This window comes from Triticum urartu, chromosome 7A (genome assembly GCF_056163025.1).
Source record: "Triticum urartu cultivar PI428250 chromosome 7A, HENAU_Tu73, whole genome shotgun sequence".
In the NCBI taxonomy this organism is placed as follows: domain Eukaryota; kingdom Viridiplantae; phylum Streptophyta; class Magnoliopsida; order Poales; family Poaceae; genus Triticum; species Triticum urartu.
In genome coordinates, this window is record NC_141879.1 from 669712089 (window position 1) to 669727407 (window position 15319).

The window sequence follows — 15319 nt, forward strand, 5'->3', positions numbered from 1 at the left end:
GATGTTATATGTATGACACTATTTGGGATGTATTAGTGATAATATTCGACAATGTACGGACGCATGAGATGATTTACTTTTGCTTATTGAATGCATGCTAATTTGAGTCCTATAATATATTTTGAAATGTATATCTGTGTTGCTCAATATCCAAGTGGCCGGTCATGTTTGCAGGTTACACCTCCGAGTGGCCTATGTTTTGCCGGAGTGTTGATTCATTTCCGTTCCGGCAAATTTTAGGCGCTCGATATGTCCTATTTTAGCAAAGGTCATGCCGGATTTTTCCGTGAATTTTGGCATGACTTGTGCCAGAATATGTAGGAAATATCGAGTGCCCCGGATTTGTGTGTTGAGTATCCTGGTAGTTGTCTTCGATCGATTTTCAATTAATGTTTTAACTATGAACATAGGAAATGTCTGATGACGAAAAGGATTTCGGTATTTGCAAATACTGCGAAGACGAGCGCGGCTTGTGCGACGGAATCTTCCTAGATGATGATAGGCGCTTCAGCATCAAGCTGGACGAGAACTTCGAAGTGGATACAGTAAGTCACAATGACAAGTCTTTTTTCGTAATTAAGCATGACATCTGCTTCATTTGCTTCAACCTATATTTTTTTTACTATTGTACTAGCGTATCCCCTGCCATGCAAGATTTTTTGTATTGGATAAGATAGGTTTCAGTCATACTATGAAGGTAAAAAAAGTTTACTTGAAGACCGATCATGGTTATATTTTCCACGCAAAATTATACAATTCAGACGACTACACCTATTTTAGATGCAAAACATGGCGAGCACTATGCAAGACTTATACATTTGAGCCTGATATGGTTATCACCTTTGATATTCGTCAGGAAGATGATATTGAAGGTAATACCGACATCTGGGTCGATGTGCAGACTCCTCCAGTTATACCATTATGTAAGTTTCTCAACCATATATTATGTCTTTGATATTGTTTATTCAAAAATAGTTGACAACTAATTTGTATTGTCAGCTTATTTCGGTGCAAGCAAACATGTCCAGGGCTTGGTAGACATGACCTACTACTGTCCCGAGGCTGAACTCAACTGCGAGGAGCTAAGTCATTATGTTTCATGGCTTGAGGATCTTGATACTGTCAAGAAAAATTTTCTTCCTGCATTTAGAAATGTTAGTACTGAAAACGTGCGAGCAATAGTGTTCGTAATGAACTACGGTCACATCTATTTAGGAAGAATGGTAAGATTTTTACTATTTGTCCTCAGTGCATCTTTTCCATACATTATTTTTGAAGCTAAACTTCATTGCTAAATATGTTACCATACGATGTTCTTCAACAGGGACTCCCGATGAATGTTGTGCCTTATGGGATCGAGACTAAAGGTACCATGAGTATTATTAGCTTACGGCCAAGATATCCTACAGATTACTTTAGTGCATTCAAGATTAGCGACGGATGCTTAATAGTGCAAGACTGAACCAAATGTGTGATGGAGAAGCGCAGAGAAGTACTAGGGGGCAGCAAACAGATGCGCTACCCACGATTAGGAGACAGGTTCATCTGCATGTTCCAACTTGATCAAGGAGGAGAGCTACACATGTTTTATGTTATTTTGCCTAAGAGAGAGCAGCAGGAGTGATTAGCTAGCTAGAAATGAGTTTGAGGATGATGATGTGCTACACTATTACTATGATGATAAAATAGCTAGTGTTGGTGGTAATGACTATGATGATCATTATTAGCTAGTGTTAGTGGTGATTAAATAAATACTGTTGGTGGTAATGACTATGATGATGATTAAATAGCTTGTGCTGGCGGATTAGATTCAAGTGTAGGCAACATGTGGTGCACATCGAAAGTACTACTAGTTCAAACTAGATCAAGTTTGGATTAGTAGTATACTTTTGACATGCACCACATATTGCCTCCACTTTAACCTAATCCACCTTCATTTGACACACTGTTATGGACATAATGATGTAAACCTCATAACTGGTATTGTACCAATATTTGTCCTATGGCGCATAAATACACTAAAAATAAAAAATAAAAAAAGAATACTAGTAGCGATGGCGAGAAAACACGCTGCCAGTAGTTACATTAGCAGTAGCGCGGGAGTGAACAAACGCTGCAGCTATTTGCCCTAGCAGTAGCGCTTGCGGGCATGCGTTACTGCTAAGCAATAGTTGTAGTGCCTTATTAGTAGCATGCCTATCCGCGCTACTAGTGAGCACAAAACCCGCGCTGCTGCTAGCCTTTTCCCTAGTAGTGGTATGACACCTCATCAAGCAACATGCATTAGAAAAGGCACGACTCAAGATTCAATGAGTCATAGGAAATGGTCCACCTAAACATGCAAGCAAGCACGACATATTTAATAAATATTTTACTAAAATACATTAATCAAACACAATAAAGCACACATATTTTTAGTTTTAGCTCTCGTATTATTTTTTCAAGTATTCATATTCCATAAAATCAAATATCTTTGGAATATATTACAGATGATTCCTGCAACAACGTGTGGGGTGTTATCTAGTTTATTCAAACTTTGATCATTATTTGGTGAATATATATAGTATTAGCCTAATACCTTAAACCATAGATCCTTACTCTGATATACATTTTACATGGTGCGGGAATGCTGAAATGAACACACACACACACACACACACATTTGTCAAGAATTAATTCAAAGATATTTATTTAAATAATTTAAATTTAGCATATGAAAACTTTTCAATGATATACAATAGATCTATATAACAAAAGAACATTTTAATTGGTATTTAACAACATTCTTATGTGGTTAGTTATTATATATAAGTAACAAAAAATAGACTCGCCAGGCAGTAGTATGAAAAATAAGTTTGAAGTATAAGCGTTTATCATAAAAAGAATATATATTTATTCTTATCCCCCCTAGTTCAACGATATTATTGGATCCACCCTGAACTTAGCTTCTAGACCACCTCGAATATGGGTCAGCACTTCTTAGGCAGCACCAGGGCCGCATATCGTTGGTCGAACCATCATGTGCTACACATACACGGTTAAGCAACAAAGGTGGGGAAGAGGGGCTGCGAAAGCAGTGGCGAGAGAGAGGGGGTGGAGATACCTGAGGTGCGGCCGCTCAGAGGCTTCGACGCGGGATTACGGAGGTGCGAGGGCTGACACTGATCCTGACGCTCCATGTTCTCGGGCTTGAGGTTTCATGTGTTCTCCTCTCGCTCGGTGCGTTAGTGTTTTGAGCCTGCATTCGAGTCGGGGGATTTGGGGGAGTGGTGGGAGGATTTGGAGGTACGGGATTGTTTGTTTGATTGTTTCTTTTTCTTCCCAACCGTGCGACGCTTGGCTAGCTTGCTAGGATATGTTGTTTGTTTGGTCCCTATAGAATACCCTGGACGCCTGGCCTAGACAGGCCAGGAAATTATACACTTGTTACCAAATTCTTTTAAAAAATAACAATATCTAAAAAAATCGTGAGAAGACATATTTTTTATTTCTATTCAAATTTCCAATTACCAAAAGCTTATATTTCATTAACCAATTTGGATTGCATCATCAATTCCTACAACATTTGATTAATCAAACAATAATAATAATAATAAAATCTCCACCAATATCAGCGTAAAATCAAATGATGTAGAAGTTAGATACAATTTTGATTAGTCTCATCGAAAAGATGGAGCAAGATGCACCCTAATAATTGATATTATCGCTAAATCAGGAGGAACCTCCTTCCATGAGCACCAAATCCTAATAAATCTGCTAAAAAATAATTTAACAGCTCAAAACCTGTCCAGTAATAAAACCAACAAACAAAAAAGCATTAACACCGTAAAAACACATGCAACAATTAAAATCACAAGCATTGACTGTAAAAAATTAGGGGGAAATAGAGGATTGAATTACCATAAACAGACGAGAGAAGTGAAATTCTTCGAAAGGGAGATACATGCATTGACCCCCTAGGATTATAAGGCAACAATCTCCCCCTCTAAACCTGGAATTGATTTCTCAAAACCAAGATGTAGACCTAGGGTGTGGGGACAAATCCTTCAAGGAATTGTTGAACTGCTATGTGAATCCGGAGCTCGTGCCTGATAATCACACGAAGGCATCTTAGCCCCTTCCATGGCGGCGGAGAAGAAGCGACGGATCTGGATTTGGCTTGGGCGAGGAAAAGCTAAAAGTGGCGAAAGGGTGTCTTGTCAAGCGCTAAAGGGCTATCCTTAAATAGGCTCAGGGTAGGTTACAGAGTTATCGAGCGAGGACACTGTTCACAGAGTATTGTGTAGACGCATACAGAAGAAGAACATTTTCGTTCGACGCGACAAGCACCTTTGTACGCTGTTGTGTGCTCGCCTATGCATACACTGACACGACGGGTGGGTCGTGCCCACGCTCAGTGCAGTGGCTGGGCACGCCGCGTGGTACGTGCGGTGGAGAAGTGGAAATTAATCATGCTTACTTCTGGAGATATCTCAAGAAGAATCTGATTTGCTCGCGAGTGTGTACGAGACGGGACGTACCACGCGGCGGTGGAGAAGTGGAAATTTTGCTCGCGAGTCGCGTCTCCTGCCTAATCTACGGACCATCATGGTATCGATGTCACTTTAAGAAGAACGATGGGATCATTATCTTACATCAACAAGCCAAAGAACATTTTATTCTGCAGTCAACAATTAAAGAACATTTTATTCTGCAGACAAGCACAGAAGATATGTACCCTGAACGCTCTTGCACGAAGATCGACAAAATTCCTAGTTTCTGACTCACAGTCACCTGTACCATCATGACTTTCCGTATATATCTTCGGTGAATCTCTTGAGGGGAGTTGGGATGTATCAGTTCTCTGCCTGCCTCGATTGGCTGCCGTCCTCAAACTTGTATCATCTGCAAAATGGGTGCAGCTACATTGTTATTTTGTGATGCTACCGACTAAACCTGAATGACACCAAAAGAATGGCATCGATGTGCAAAGGTTGACTTTACAAATCCGTGGACATTTGAGCCATATATTATACAGTAAAATACACAAATTTTTTTCCGGATGCATACGAGTAAGACTAACACACACAGCTTAGCACAACAGGTATGACAATGGAATAGCACTATGGTAAACATTGAGGTACCTAATGTCTATAAAATATATAATTATATAATAATAATAAAGCACGGATTGAGTCTCCACCGTCATGGCGTTTTTATAAAAAAGTCCCTGTGCCTTTTGATAATTGAACCCGCGCTCCTTTTTAAATGGAACCGGGAACAACGCTTCATTGTTGCAAAAAGGTCCCTGACCTCTTTAAGAATCAACCTAGAGTCCCCAATAGCCCGAGCGCCTCTCCTTATCACGAGCGGATCCGCCGCTGCCCTCGCCCCATCGCCGCCCCACCACCGCTCGCCGCTGCGGATCCGCCGACTCCGCTGCCGTTCCTCTCTAGCCTCCGCCGGCCCTCTCCGCCCTCCCTCGGTCTTCTCCGCCCTCCGTCGCCTTGTTCTTCTTCCCCTCCCCATCCTCTCCTAATCTTCTCCGACAAGGAAGTTCCACGCGAGATCCGGCGAGGAAGTGTGAGATCCCGGAGAAAGCACTCATCCGACTAGGCCGACCACAAAATCCGGCGAGGAAGCGCTGGCGACGGCCTCCACCGGCAAAGAAGAGGCTGGTCATGCCATGGAAGAGGAGGCCCTTTCTCGTGAGATCTAAAGCACCCCCCCCCCCTGACTTCCGTCCCCACGAGATCCGGAGAGGAAGTACTGGCCTCCAGCCTCCGGCGGGGAAGCTGCTGCCTTCCATGGCAAAAAATACAATTCCTCACCGACCTCCCAAGTCAAGGCCGCCTTCGCGCTCAACCCCACCTCTGCGTCCTGCATCCTCGCCTTCCTCTCCCTAAACACAGACCAAGCATTCCCCTAAACCCAATCCCGTGGTACTATTGCATCTTGGTTTTCTGAATGCTATTACATCATGAAAAGAAGGGGGACTGATTATTGGTTCAAAATAATTGGGGGACATAGAGATGTGAGAGATTGAGGGGTTTGGTTGGGGAATTTTATACAGAGAGATGGAGGGGTTCGGTTGGGGATTTGTACCATATCCTGTGATGTGTATTCCATTCTTTATTCTTTGCTCTGCTTGGGGCAATTTTGTTGTACAGGGAGCTATGGTTTGGATCAATTATATACTTATATGTGATGTTCTTTCATGCTTTTGGTGCTCCTGCTGAAGTGATATTTTTTAGCTATTTGTACTGATTATTGCTACTGGTGTTGATTGCATTTATTGTTGCTATCATATGCAGATTGCCGTGATTGTATGAGAGATTAATACCATTATCCCATGTGTGCTAGCTTTAAACGGATGGGTGATGCTTGGTGTATTCTTTTGTGTCAATCGGAACAATCATGGAGGGAGGGTCAGGCTCCAGTTCATTGTGACTCCATTAACAGAGTTCGGCCACTTTGAAAAAGGTGATGCTCTGTAGTAAGTTCATTTATGGTTGTGTGTGTTTCTATTGATGTGTTTGCCCTGTCTGTTCATTGCATATTCGGTTGTTCGAAAAAGAGGTGTCATTTGTGCCAAGTTAATCAACTAGGGAAAGTAACACTTAATCATAGGGTAATAAAGTTAGTAGGTGTATGTAAAGTTATGTAGCTTCGTCAAACATATGTGACGTTTTAGTTGTTGGTCAGTTATGTAGCTGCTCTCCAATGACCTTTTGAATTCAACATGTCATCAGTCAAATATACAAGGACTCGGAAAGAAAGTAGCAAGTTGTTTAATCTGATTTGTTGCTTTCGTTTTGTGGAACCCTATAGCTTGTGAAATATTCATGCGTTCTATCTTGCACGCATCTTGTGATTTTACCAAATGGAGTTGGCTCTAGCTCTTGAAAAGATGGTGAATGAGAAGCTTCCCAACCTGCCCACTGTAAGTTTCTCCTTCCTGCCTATTTACAAGGAAAATTACTTTAAAGATATTTGTGTGTGTGTGTGTGTGTGCGTTCGGCCCACTGGATTCCTAATTATTTATCCGAACCAGTACATGCAAATGCCACACCGTATCTGAAACGTTCATCCCAATTTAACAGGTAGCAACAAGGTGAAAAGATCCTCAGCTGAGCATCTTCGTTGAGCAACGGACACGAGGTAATGAGAGAAGAAATTTGGAAGGAAAAAGATCTAAAACTGGGGCTACAAAAACGTATTAGCACAACTTGTCAACAGACGCGCGGTCTAGATGTATGTTATTTCTCTCTAAGTTAGTCAACGCTTGTCCACAGGCGTGAGGGGTGTTCAGAGGAAATAGACTCTCTGGAGCTTTCTTACAGTGAGTACAGGATCCCCTCTTGCCCAAGGTTAAATTCCTCAACTATCTAGCCCGGTGATGCCAATGGTTCCCTTCCAGTCTTCTCTTCAAAACCTGTCAGCAACAAGCTCTGTCTAAATTATGGTACTTCTCTGAGGAGATGTCACAGTATTTTTAATTTAAATACCTGTTATAGGTCCCTTGAGTGCTTAACTGAAATTTGCTGGTTTACTAGCTCTCTGAAAGGGTCAAATCACTAGAGACCAATTATACCATGTAACTACTATAATTGTATACATAGTTTGTATTAAGATTGGTCATCAAGATGTTCTGCATCAAAGGTGTTGGCAGTGCTACAGTTGAAAAAAAAGATGATTTTGTGGTGTTACTACTGACTGAGAAGTGGCAACCTCCCACAAAAGGCATGCCATTTTTTTTTTCTGTTTGTGCACTATGTTTTGGGAGCTATAACAAAGTTGTTACTATGGCAGAAAAAGTAGTACACTAAAGCATGTACCGGATATACTGGGAGAAAATGCCACGTGATAAAAGAACGACTTCAAATGAATGCATATGTCCTGAAATGAACTTTTTATCATGTTGTGATTGATTACTGGAACTACACTAAATTTGTTATCTGTTAGGCAGAATATATGATATTCACATGATTGTTTTTTGAAGTGATAGGAAGGAGGTAAATTTCTTTTGTCAATTGTCATACAATATTCTAACCTCCCGCCTGGCAGTATCATCTATAATGATGTTTTCATTTAGCTTGATCCTCTGCATTGCATATACTTCTAGTTTTTTATATGTATCCTGTGTATACTGATAGTTTCCCTCTATTGTGTGTATGCTGAATTTTATAATCAATCCTATTTTGTGTCGCAATTCGGGGACTTAATGAAGATATCCTCCTATTGCCTACTATCAACACTAGAAGTAAAAACGAGTAGAAATGTGAGGGGTGGTGCAAGGAGTATCCCTTGCTGGGCTGCCCCCATGTCAAGTTCGATGAGGTTAGAATTTTAAAGTTTTAAACATTCCATTGCTCCGGCGTGGCTTTGTGACATGTGTGTCATGTGATGGCCGAGCTGATCGCCTTGAATTGAGCAATGTTCACACCCATTGCGATTAGATGGACATCATGCCACCGTCAACAATGAGGACAAGAATGAGTAATACTTTTATCCCGTTGCAACGCACGGGCCCTTTTGCTAGTGTAACTAATATATCTCTACCGACTCATGTGCCACACTGTCAGAAAGGAATGCAACAGAAATAATTTGAAGAAATATTCAATACATGCTCTGATACTTGGGATTCAGGTTATACACGATTAAGATTGGCATGTAAGTTGATAATTTACATGAACCAAAACGATTCAAAGCATATTTCTTAAGCTACTCAAGTATGGTACACTATTCTAGGAAATTTGGTCATCTACAGCTGCAAACCTGCATATATTTCATAACCTTATTATCACTGACATATGACAATGATAAAGAAAACTTTTACCATATAGTAAATCAATGAATTGACCAACACGTAGAGCAACAAGAAGCAAAAGCTGCGACCCCCATCATTGATCCACTTTCTTTTCACTTGTGAAATAGCACTGTAGTACTTCATTAGAGCATCTCTAGCAGATGCGCTATCCCGCCGCTGACCCATATATTTGTGCACGAGATAGCGTATCCGGCCGATTTCAGGCTAGATCAGGTTTGCTAAAAACACGTCGAACCGTATGCAAACCTTCCTCTACAGCCGCTGTATCTACGGGGAGAGGGAGATTTAGGGTTGCCATCTCGCATCCAGATCCACCACTGTCCTCCTCCCCTCCGCCGCATTCCTCCTTCACCCCGCCACCTTTTTTATGCGCCAGCCATGCCAGGAGAAGGAGCTGGCCACTGACGTGGTGGCCGCTGCTGGTCCCCGCCGCAAAAGCGCTGTTATGATGCGGAGGCCGGCAGCTACTGTAGCCACAACATCGAGCCTTGGCGCCTTGTGCTGGGGCGTGAGGGCCGCGCCCTCTCCGGCAGCAGTGGGAGCCACGGCTGGCACTGGTTCGACGAGCTCTACGACGCCTTTTGGTCGTGCACCAAGGTTATGCGCAAAGTGGAGAAGGTCTGATTCATTACGAAGGAGGCACTCGACGCCGGCGAGTACTGTAGCAAGTTTGCCTCATGATGAGCAGCGGTGTTCTAGGTGTGATGTTTTTTGCTCGCATGCAGTCTTGATACCACGATGTAGTTTTCGGCAATGTCGGTGGCATGAAGAAGTGGAGTTGGAGTCGACGAGTTGAGGGCGCTTCAGTTGATGATGATGACACCAATGATCAACATCAAGGGTTGGAAAGAAATCAATTAACGCAGGCGCCAAAATGCTCAAAAGCTGCAATGCATGGGCCAAACGTCCAAAATGCATGATGGAACACTCCTTCAATATATTGGACATAATGGTACATTCCTGGGTTTCTATAGGACATCGCTCCCAACAACCTGGGTAGCATGTTGTACGCCTCTTCCCATCCACCATATACAACATCTTAAGAGTGACTTGCTTGGCCTTCCATGTTACCGTACTTGACCCTATATTCAAACTTATCTTCAACCCACCTCATCAACAACTTTACTTTAATGTTGGATCCTCGGCTATATGTTTCCGGTATTTATAACCAATGAATTCCGATTTTAGTTGACGGTATGTCTTCCGTGCTTCTACGGTCGGTGGTGTGCATTGGTGAGTGGCTTTGCAACTAGTTATCTTCCGCCAACCATCTTTCATGAGTCTTCCATTGGATTTTCATTTGCATCTTTCTACCTCACATTTCACGGTGTATCGCTTGTTGCAGTCTGAGTGAACAACTATGAAAGGCCCGTGGTGTTTGACAGCATACTCAAACCTTTCCTCAGGCAAGACATCGAAATCTTGTCCGGTACTACTTGGGAACCTTCTAACCTCAATTGTCTTGCTCATGCCACCGTCTGACTATAGCCTTATTTGCAAGGCTAACATCAGAAAACAAGGGAACTTTGTGATCCTTACCAGTGATTTTTGTGTACCACTCTGCTTCTTTCTCAGTGAAGCCATCCTCGTTCAACTCATTCACCCGAGTCATCCACACAAGCACGCTGATAGATAATGTCAGGATCCATGTCATTATGCCTTACTTGAGCCTCTACGTCACCAACAATGTCGTGGTGCCTCTCATACTCTTCGTCGGAGTCATGACCATCATCATTGATCGGTGCACTACCTCCGAACTCATATTGGGGATACTCATTGGCTTCCACTTAAACTTTATGCTCAACAATAGGCGGCACACTACTTATCGGGCTCACATTATCTACTAAGGTTTGGTTCAAGTCAACATGAAAGAGAGGAGCCTTGACCACCTTAGTTGCAAACACTTCGAGTGACTTGACTGCCGAGGATGCAACAACCTCCTTATAAGCAACCCAATGCAAATTGGACTTGATAGGCATTGTCTTCATTTGACACTTATGTGCTGACCCAACATCATATCTTCCCACTAATTCAACTTGCTTACTTGCATCCACCCACTTTAATCTAATCCGTGTTTCTTCCACAACCTCTTCATAACTAGGAATCTCAAGAAATATCAATACTTCCTCATACTTGTCAACAATATCCACATTCATGAATGCTTCTTTGTCATCATAATGAATATTCACAATCTTGTCCATCTAAAAAAGGGGAAGATAAGTACAAGAAATGAGCTATGATAAATATACCACACTGGCTACCAAAAGAACTAAGAACATATTTTTCCATCCAAATTAAGCGTTACCCAAACCCTAACCCTAGATCTTAACATTAGGCATAACCCAAACAATAAGGTTTGTTAACCAACATCACAATGCAACACTATTGGAACAACAATACTCAAGAACATCATATTATACAACCATGTTCAAAACTAGGGTTAGGAACCACATGAACAGAACCATCAAAATAGACAAATCCAACCAATACAAATTTGTGAGATGAAGGAGGTTACCTCAAGGAACGGAAATGGCACCAGATCCACGGACCAACCCAATCAATTTGCAAGGATTTGAGAGGGGCCAAAGGAGGGAGAAACAGGGAGAAAAGGGCAAGAGCTCGGGATAGACCAACGGGGGAGAAAAGAGTGAGTGGTGAGTGGTGGATGAGAGCCCCACGAGCACCTAAAATATCTGGACCAGAAACGCCACAGCTCCTGGCGTTTCTAGAAACGCTGGCCATCTCGACGTTTCTGGCCTGCCACGTTAGCGAGCAACGGATGCTCTGCCTGGCAGTGGGCCAGGGCAGAAACGCTAGGTAGCTCGCGTTTGTATGTTGGGCAGAAACGTCAGCTAGCTCGATGTTTTTATGTTGGGCAGAAACACCGCGGGCTGGGGCGTTTCTAAAAGGGTCAGATCGTGAAATACTTCTATGTCGGGTTCAGTTTGCGACATAGATCGCTGACAAGGTCAGAACAATGATTTCGGCCCTTGCTACATGTCTAACTGTACCTTGTGGTTCCCTTACTTACGTTATGTGCAACTTTACTGCTCTCAATGCCCCTTCAGTGCGATATGTGACCCTAGAAAAATCAAGTGCTAAATGGTTCAAGATTTGGTATATGTCTCATTTATTGTCAATGACAGAAGGTGATACATGATATACTGTGTGCAGGGCTTGGCGAGAACCATTTGTTCAGTGATGTTTTAAGAGTCATTTTCTCAGCTGCAGCCACACCCTGTTGTGTGTTCCACTGTATACTGCAAGTTCTTATGAACGTCTTGCCACCAATTAAAGATTTGGGAATAACTATTAGGAAAATTATTCCATGTGATTGTGCTAGTCGCGAAGGAAATTGATTTGTATGTTACTACATGCCAACGTTCGTGTTTGTTTTCGCAGAATGCTCGAAAGCCAAAGATCTTCAGGAAGCACATGCAATTTTGTTATCTGTACATCCAATTTCCACCCTTTCGAACTAAGAGAAGGAGCTCTACCTATTCTCTACAGAAGGACGACGATAATGAATATCATGAGCTCAGTGTACTCTTTGTGCAATAGAGTGATAAAAGAGCATATTGCACAGGATTCAGGCAAGTTATGGAACTGAAATGAACACATGACATTACACATGAATAAAAGAACATAAGAGAGATTCAAAGTCGGTTCTCTGTTGTCAACCACAATGTAAGAGAGATCCAGTGTGATTTAGCGACGCAACCAAACCAACAACCCCTTTTCGATGTGGGGCTGCTAACATGCTGGCCCACTTGCCAGTGGCCCAAAGTCATGTGACGTTACGCCAACCAATCTCGACCGATTGAAATGGGGAAAATTTTGGAAAGAAGCTCAAAGAGCAACATGCCGTAGTAGTTCATGACAATGTTCACCGGCCATCGGAATAGAACGTGATGGGGTAGACCCAGAAATAACCTGGTTGCTGCATCATAGTCCTCGTTAACCCAAGGTCGCGATTGCTTGATGGATCCTTCACAAGATCTAGCTCATTACCCAACCACCGTACACCCCAAGGATGAGATCGTTGAGCGTAGTACAGGCAATTGCTTCTCCCTCCCCATCGTTCGGGGTTAATACAAGAAAATGGCAGATCTCTCGTATCAACCGGAACAAAGAGTGCCCAGTTGTTTAGCTTCTTCATCTCCACCCATGTTGCGGGATTGTTTGACATATCTAGGCGGTGGAGTGTACAGAAGGTCGATCGCTGGAATGGAAACCTGATATTATAGCAAACCAGCAGAAGCATATCATGGCAGATCACTAGCCATGGGTTTAAGAATGCACGTGGAGTCTTGCCGTGGCACCACTCGAGTGGGAGGTTTTGCAGGCTAAGTTGGGGGGCCAACTGCAAAGTATAGATCTTCATATGATTATCCATGGCAATAAATTGACCATTCAGTTCCACAATCTGCTGTATTCGTACATTGAAAAGTGTGAGTTCAGACCAAGTGTCACTTCCAACTGACCAATCTAATAGGGATGATGCAGCACTGACAAGGAGGTGTGAGTTGGGTGATGCAAGGGGAGCAGTCAGAGTGCTACAATAGCACCACTCAATCACATTGGGGAGACGTGGAGGTGAAACCTCTGCACCACTGAACGCGTCAACAACAAGACAATCTCTGTTGTGGAAAAAGATGAGGTGACCATAGGAAGAACCACCATACTGAAACTCATGCAGAATATCTTCCCGAATCTGGTAACGTCGAGGGGTGTTTGATCTTCCCGAATCTGGTAACGTCGAGGGGTGTTTGGGTAGGATGGATCAATAAAGTTAAATGTATGTGGAATGCCAGGACCATTGATAATAAAAGGAGTTTGGATGCCGATTTTTTCTCGGATGAAGAGAGGTGGGCATAAGGCGCGAAAGATAGATTTGGATGGATACGAGAAGAAGGCGGCATGCCAAGAGCGACAGGTGACAGCAAAGGCAAGAATGTCGATGGAGGAGGTCAGCATACCAACAATTGAGTGCAGCAAGGCATCTGGGAGGTCCACCCAACCTTGGAAGGTAGACACATCATGGTGTTTGGAGCCAGAGCCTACACACAGTCTGCTGGGGCTATTCATGACGAGATACTCTCTGCAAAATATAATAAAAATTCAAGGCTGGAATATTAGAAAGATGAGCCGGCAAAGAGATGCAAAAAAAGAGGCAGATAGTTTGCTAGAACTACATATAAGCATATATACTCCTATATACTGTTGTAAATATCTAATCAATAACTATAAAGTACCAAATATAACATCGTATATCAAGGAACCTGTTATACAAGTGTGCAAATATGGAGTTTCTATATATAGGGGAATTGTTAAAACAGCGATCATGAAGCAAAATAACATAAACTCCGCACGAAGTAGGGAGGAGCCACTATCGGCCATGGGGCGCAATTCTTGAAAAAGAAATCCTTCAAAGCACTTCCTACGTACTTATGGACCAAACAAGTACTACTTTTGGCAAGCGCTAATCTTCAGACACGCCTAAAAAATCTGCAGAAACTTTGTAAACCTTCAGAACATGGGGTTAGAAAGATGACAAATGGTCCTTCATTTCTCCACGCCAAGTGGCATACACAAAAGATAAGCAACAGACGAATGTAGTCTGGGCACTCTTTTTTCCCGATAAGGGCCGGAATAACCAGTTACCAGAAAAACCTCAGAAAACTTGATTATTTTTTGTCCAAAAGAAATCAAAAAGAATTGGAAAATTTGTTGAATTTTAATAAATTTGAATACCATACGGTATTTTCCCTTCTACTGGGCTGGCCGGAAGAACTGAAATTGCGACTGGTATGGACAACCTTGGATACTATACACCATAAGATTTATTTACACTCTCATCTACTCCCTCCGTTCCAAAATAGATGACTCAACTTTATACTATCTATTTTGGAACGGAGAGAGTAGATAATAAAAAATCGAAGCCTTCATATAAATCCCATCAATCCATCCCATGTAAGAAATCAAACAATTGCATCCAACCTAGAGTATATCTATATCTTACACTAGAAGGGAGGGAAATCTAACCATTCCAGGGGTACCAACGCGAGCAGAGTTCTTCTGACAGGAACAACTGCAAGATGTGTTTCTTGTTGGATCTGAAGCTGAAGACACATACACGTCAGAAATGAGATGATGCGCGGGGAAGAGAGGGGTAGAGCGCATGCCTGCCCTGTAGAGGCGCGAAGGCGGCGGAGATCAACGAAAGGACGAAAGGTCCAAATGAAGGCCGGCTGCCGGCGCCGTTAAAGAACTGCCCGGATCGATGACTTCAAGGCGCTGGTTTTGTTTTCTTTTGGAGCAAACAACTCGCTCCGGCAGCCTGTTCTGTGGTTTCTGGAGTCATCGGTGGGCCTTCATTGGGCTTCTATGGCCCCATTCCGAGTAGAGACGAAGATAAGCTTTGGAGGATTTCCTTCATTGGGCTACAAATATATTTATTTACATTAGAATTAGAACTAGTTTCTCCATTTTATTATGTGTGAACTGTGA

The 15319-nt window shown here is 42.6% G+C and overlaps 1 protein-coding gene and 1 long non-coding RNA gene across 2 annotated transcripts; both read right to left on the reverse strand.

Annotated features, from left to right (window-relative positions):
• Positions 1-314: 314 nt before the first annotated feature.
• On the reverse strand, positions 315-4564 carry LOC147961251 (uncharacterized). The gene is made up of 2 exons (XR_015610227.1): positions 3104-4564; positions 315-3024 (listed from the first exon to the last, which is right to left on the reverse strand). It is a non-coding gene; the product is annotated as an uncharacterized LOC147961251 (long non-coding RNA).
• A 7803-nt stretch (positions 4565-12367) lies between these two features.
• On the reverse strand, positions 12368-13897 carry LOC147961252 (uncharacterized). The gene is made up of 2 exons (XM_087534377.1): positions 13587-13897; positions 12368-13551 (listed from the first exon to the last, which is right to left on the reverse strand). The coding sequence occupies exons 1-2, from the start codon at positions 13895-13897 to the stop codon at positions 12696-12698; spliced, it is 1167 nt and encodes a 388-aa protein (XP_087390503.1). The 3' UTR covers positions 12368-12695.
• Positions 13898-15319: the final 1422 nt, after the last annotated feature.

Bases quoted from the DNA above. Each gene is read 5' to 3' on its own strand.
- LOC147961252 (XM_087534377.1), bottom strand. From the start codon at position 13,897: ATGAATAGCCCCAGCAGACTGTGTGTAGGCTCTGGCTCCAAACACCAT. The intron at 13,552-13,586 runs CTACCCAAACAC...ACCAGATTCGGG, and splicing joins TTTAACTTTATTGATCCATC to AAGATCAAACACCCCTCGAC.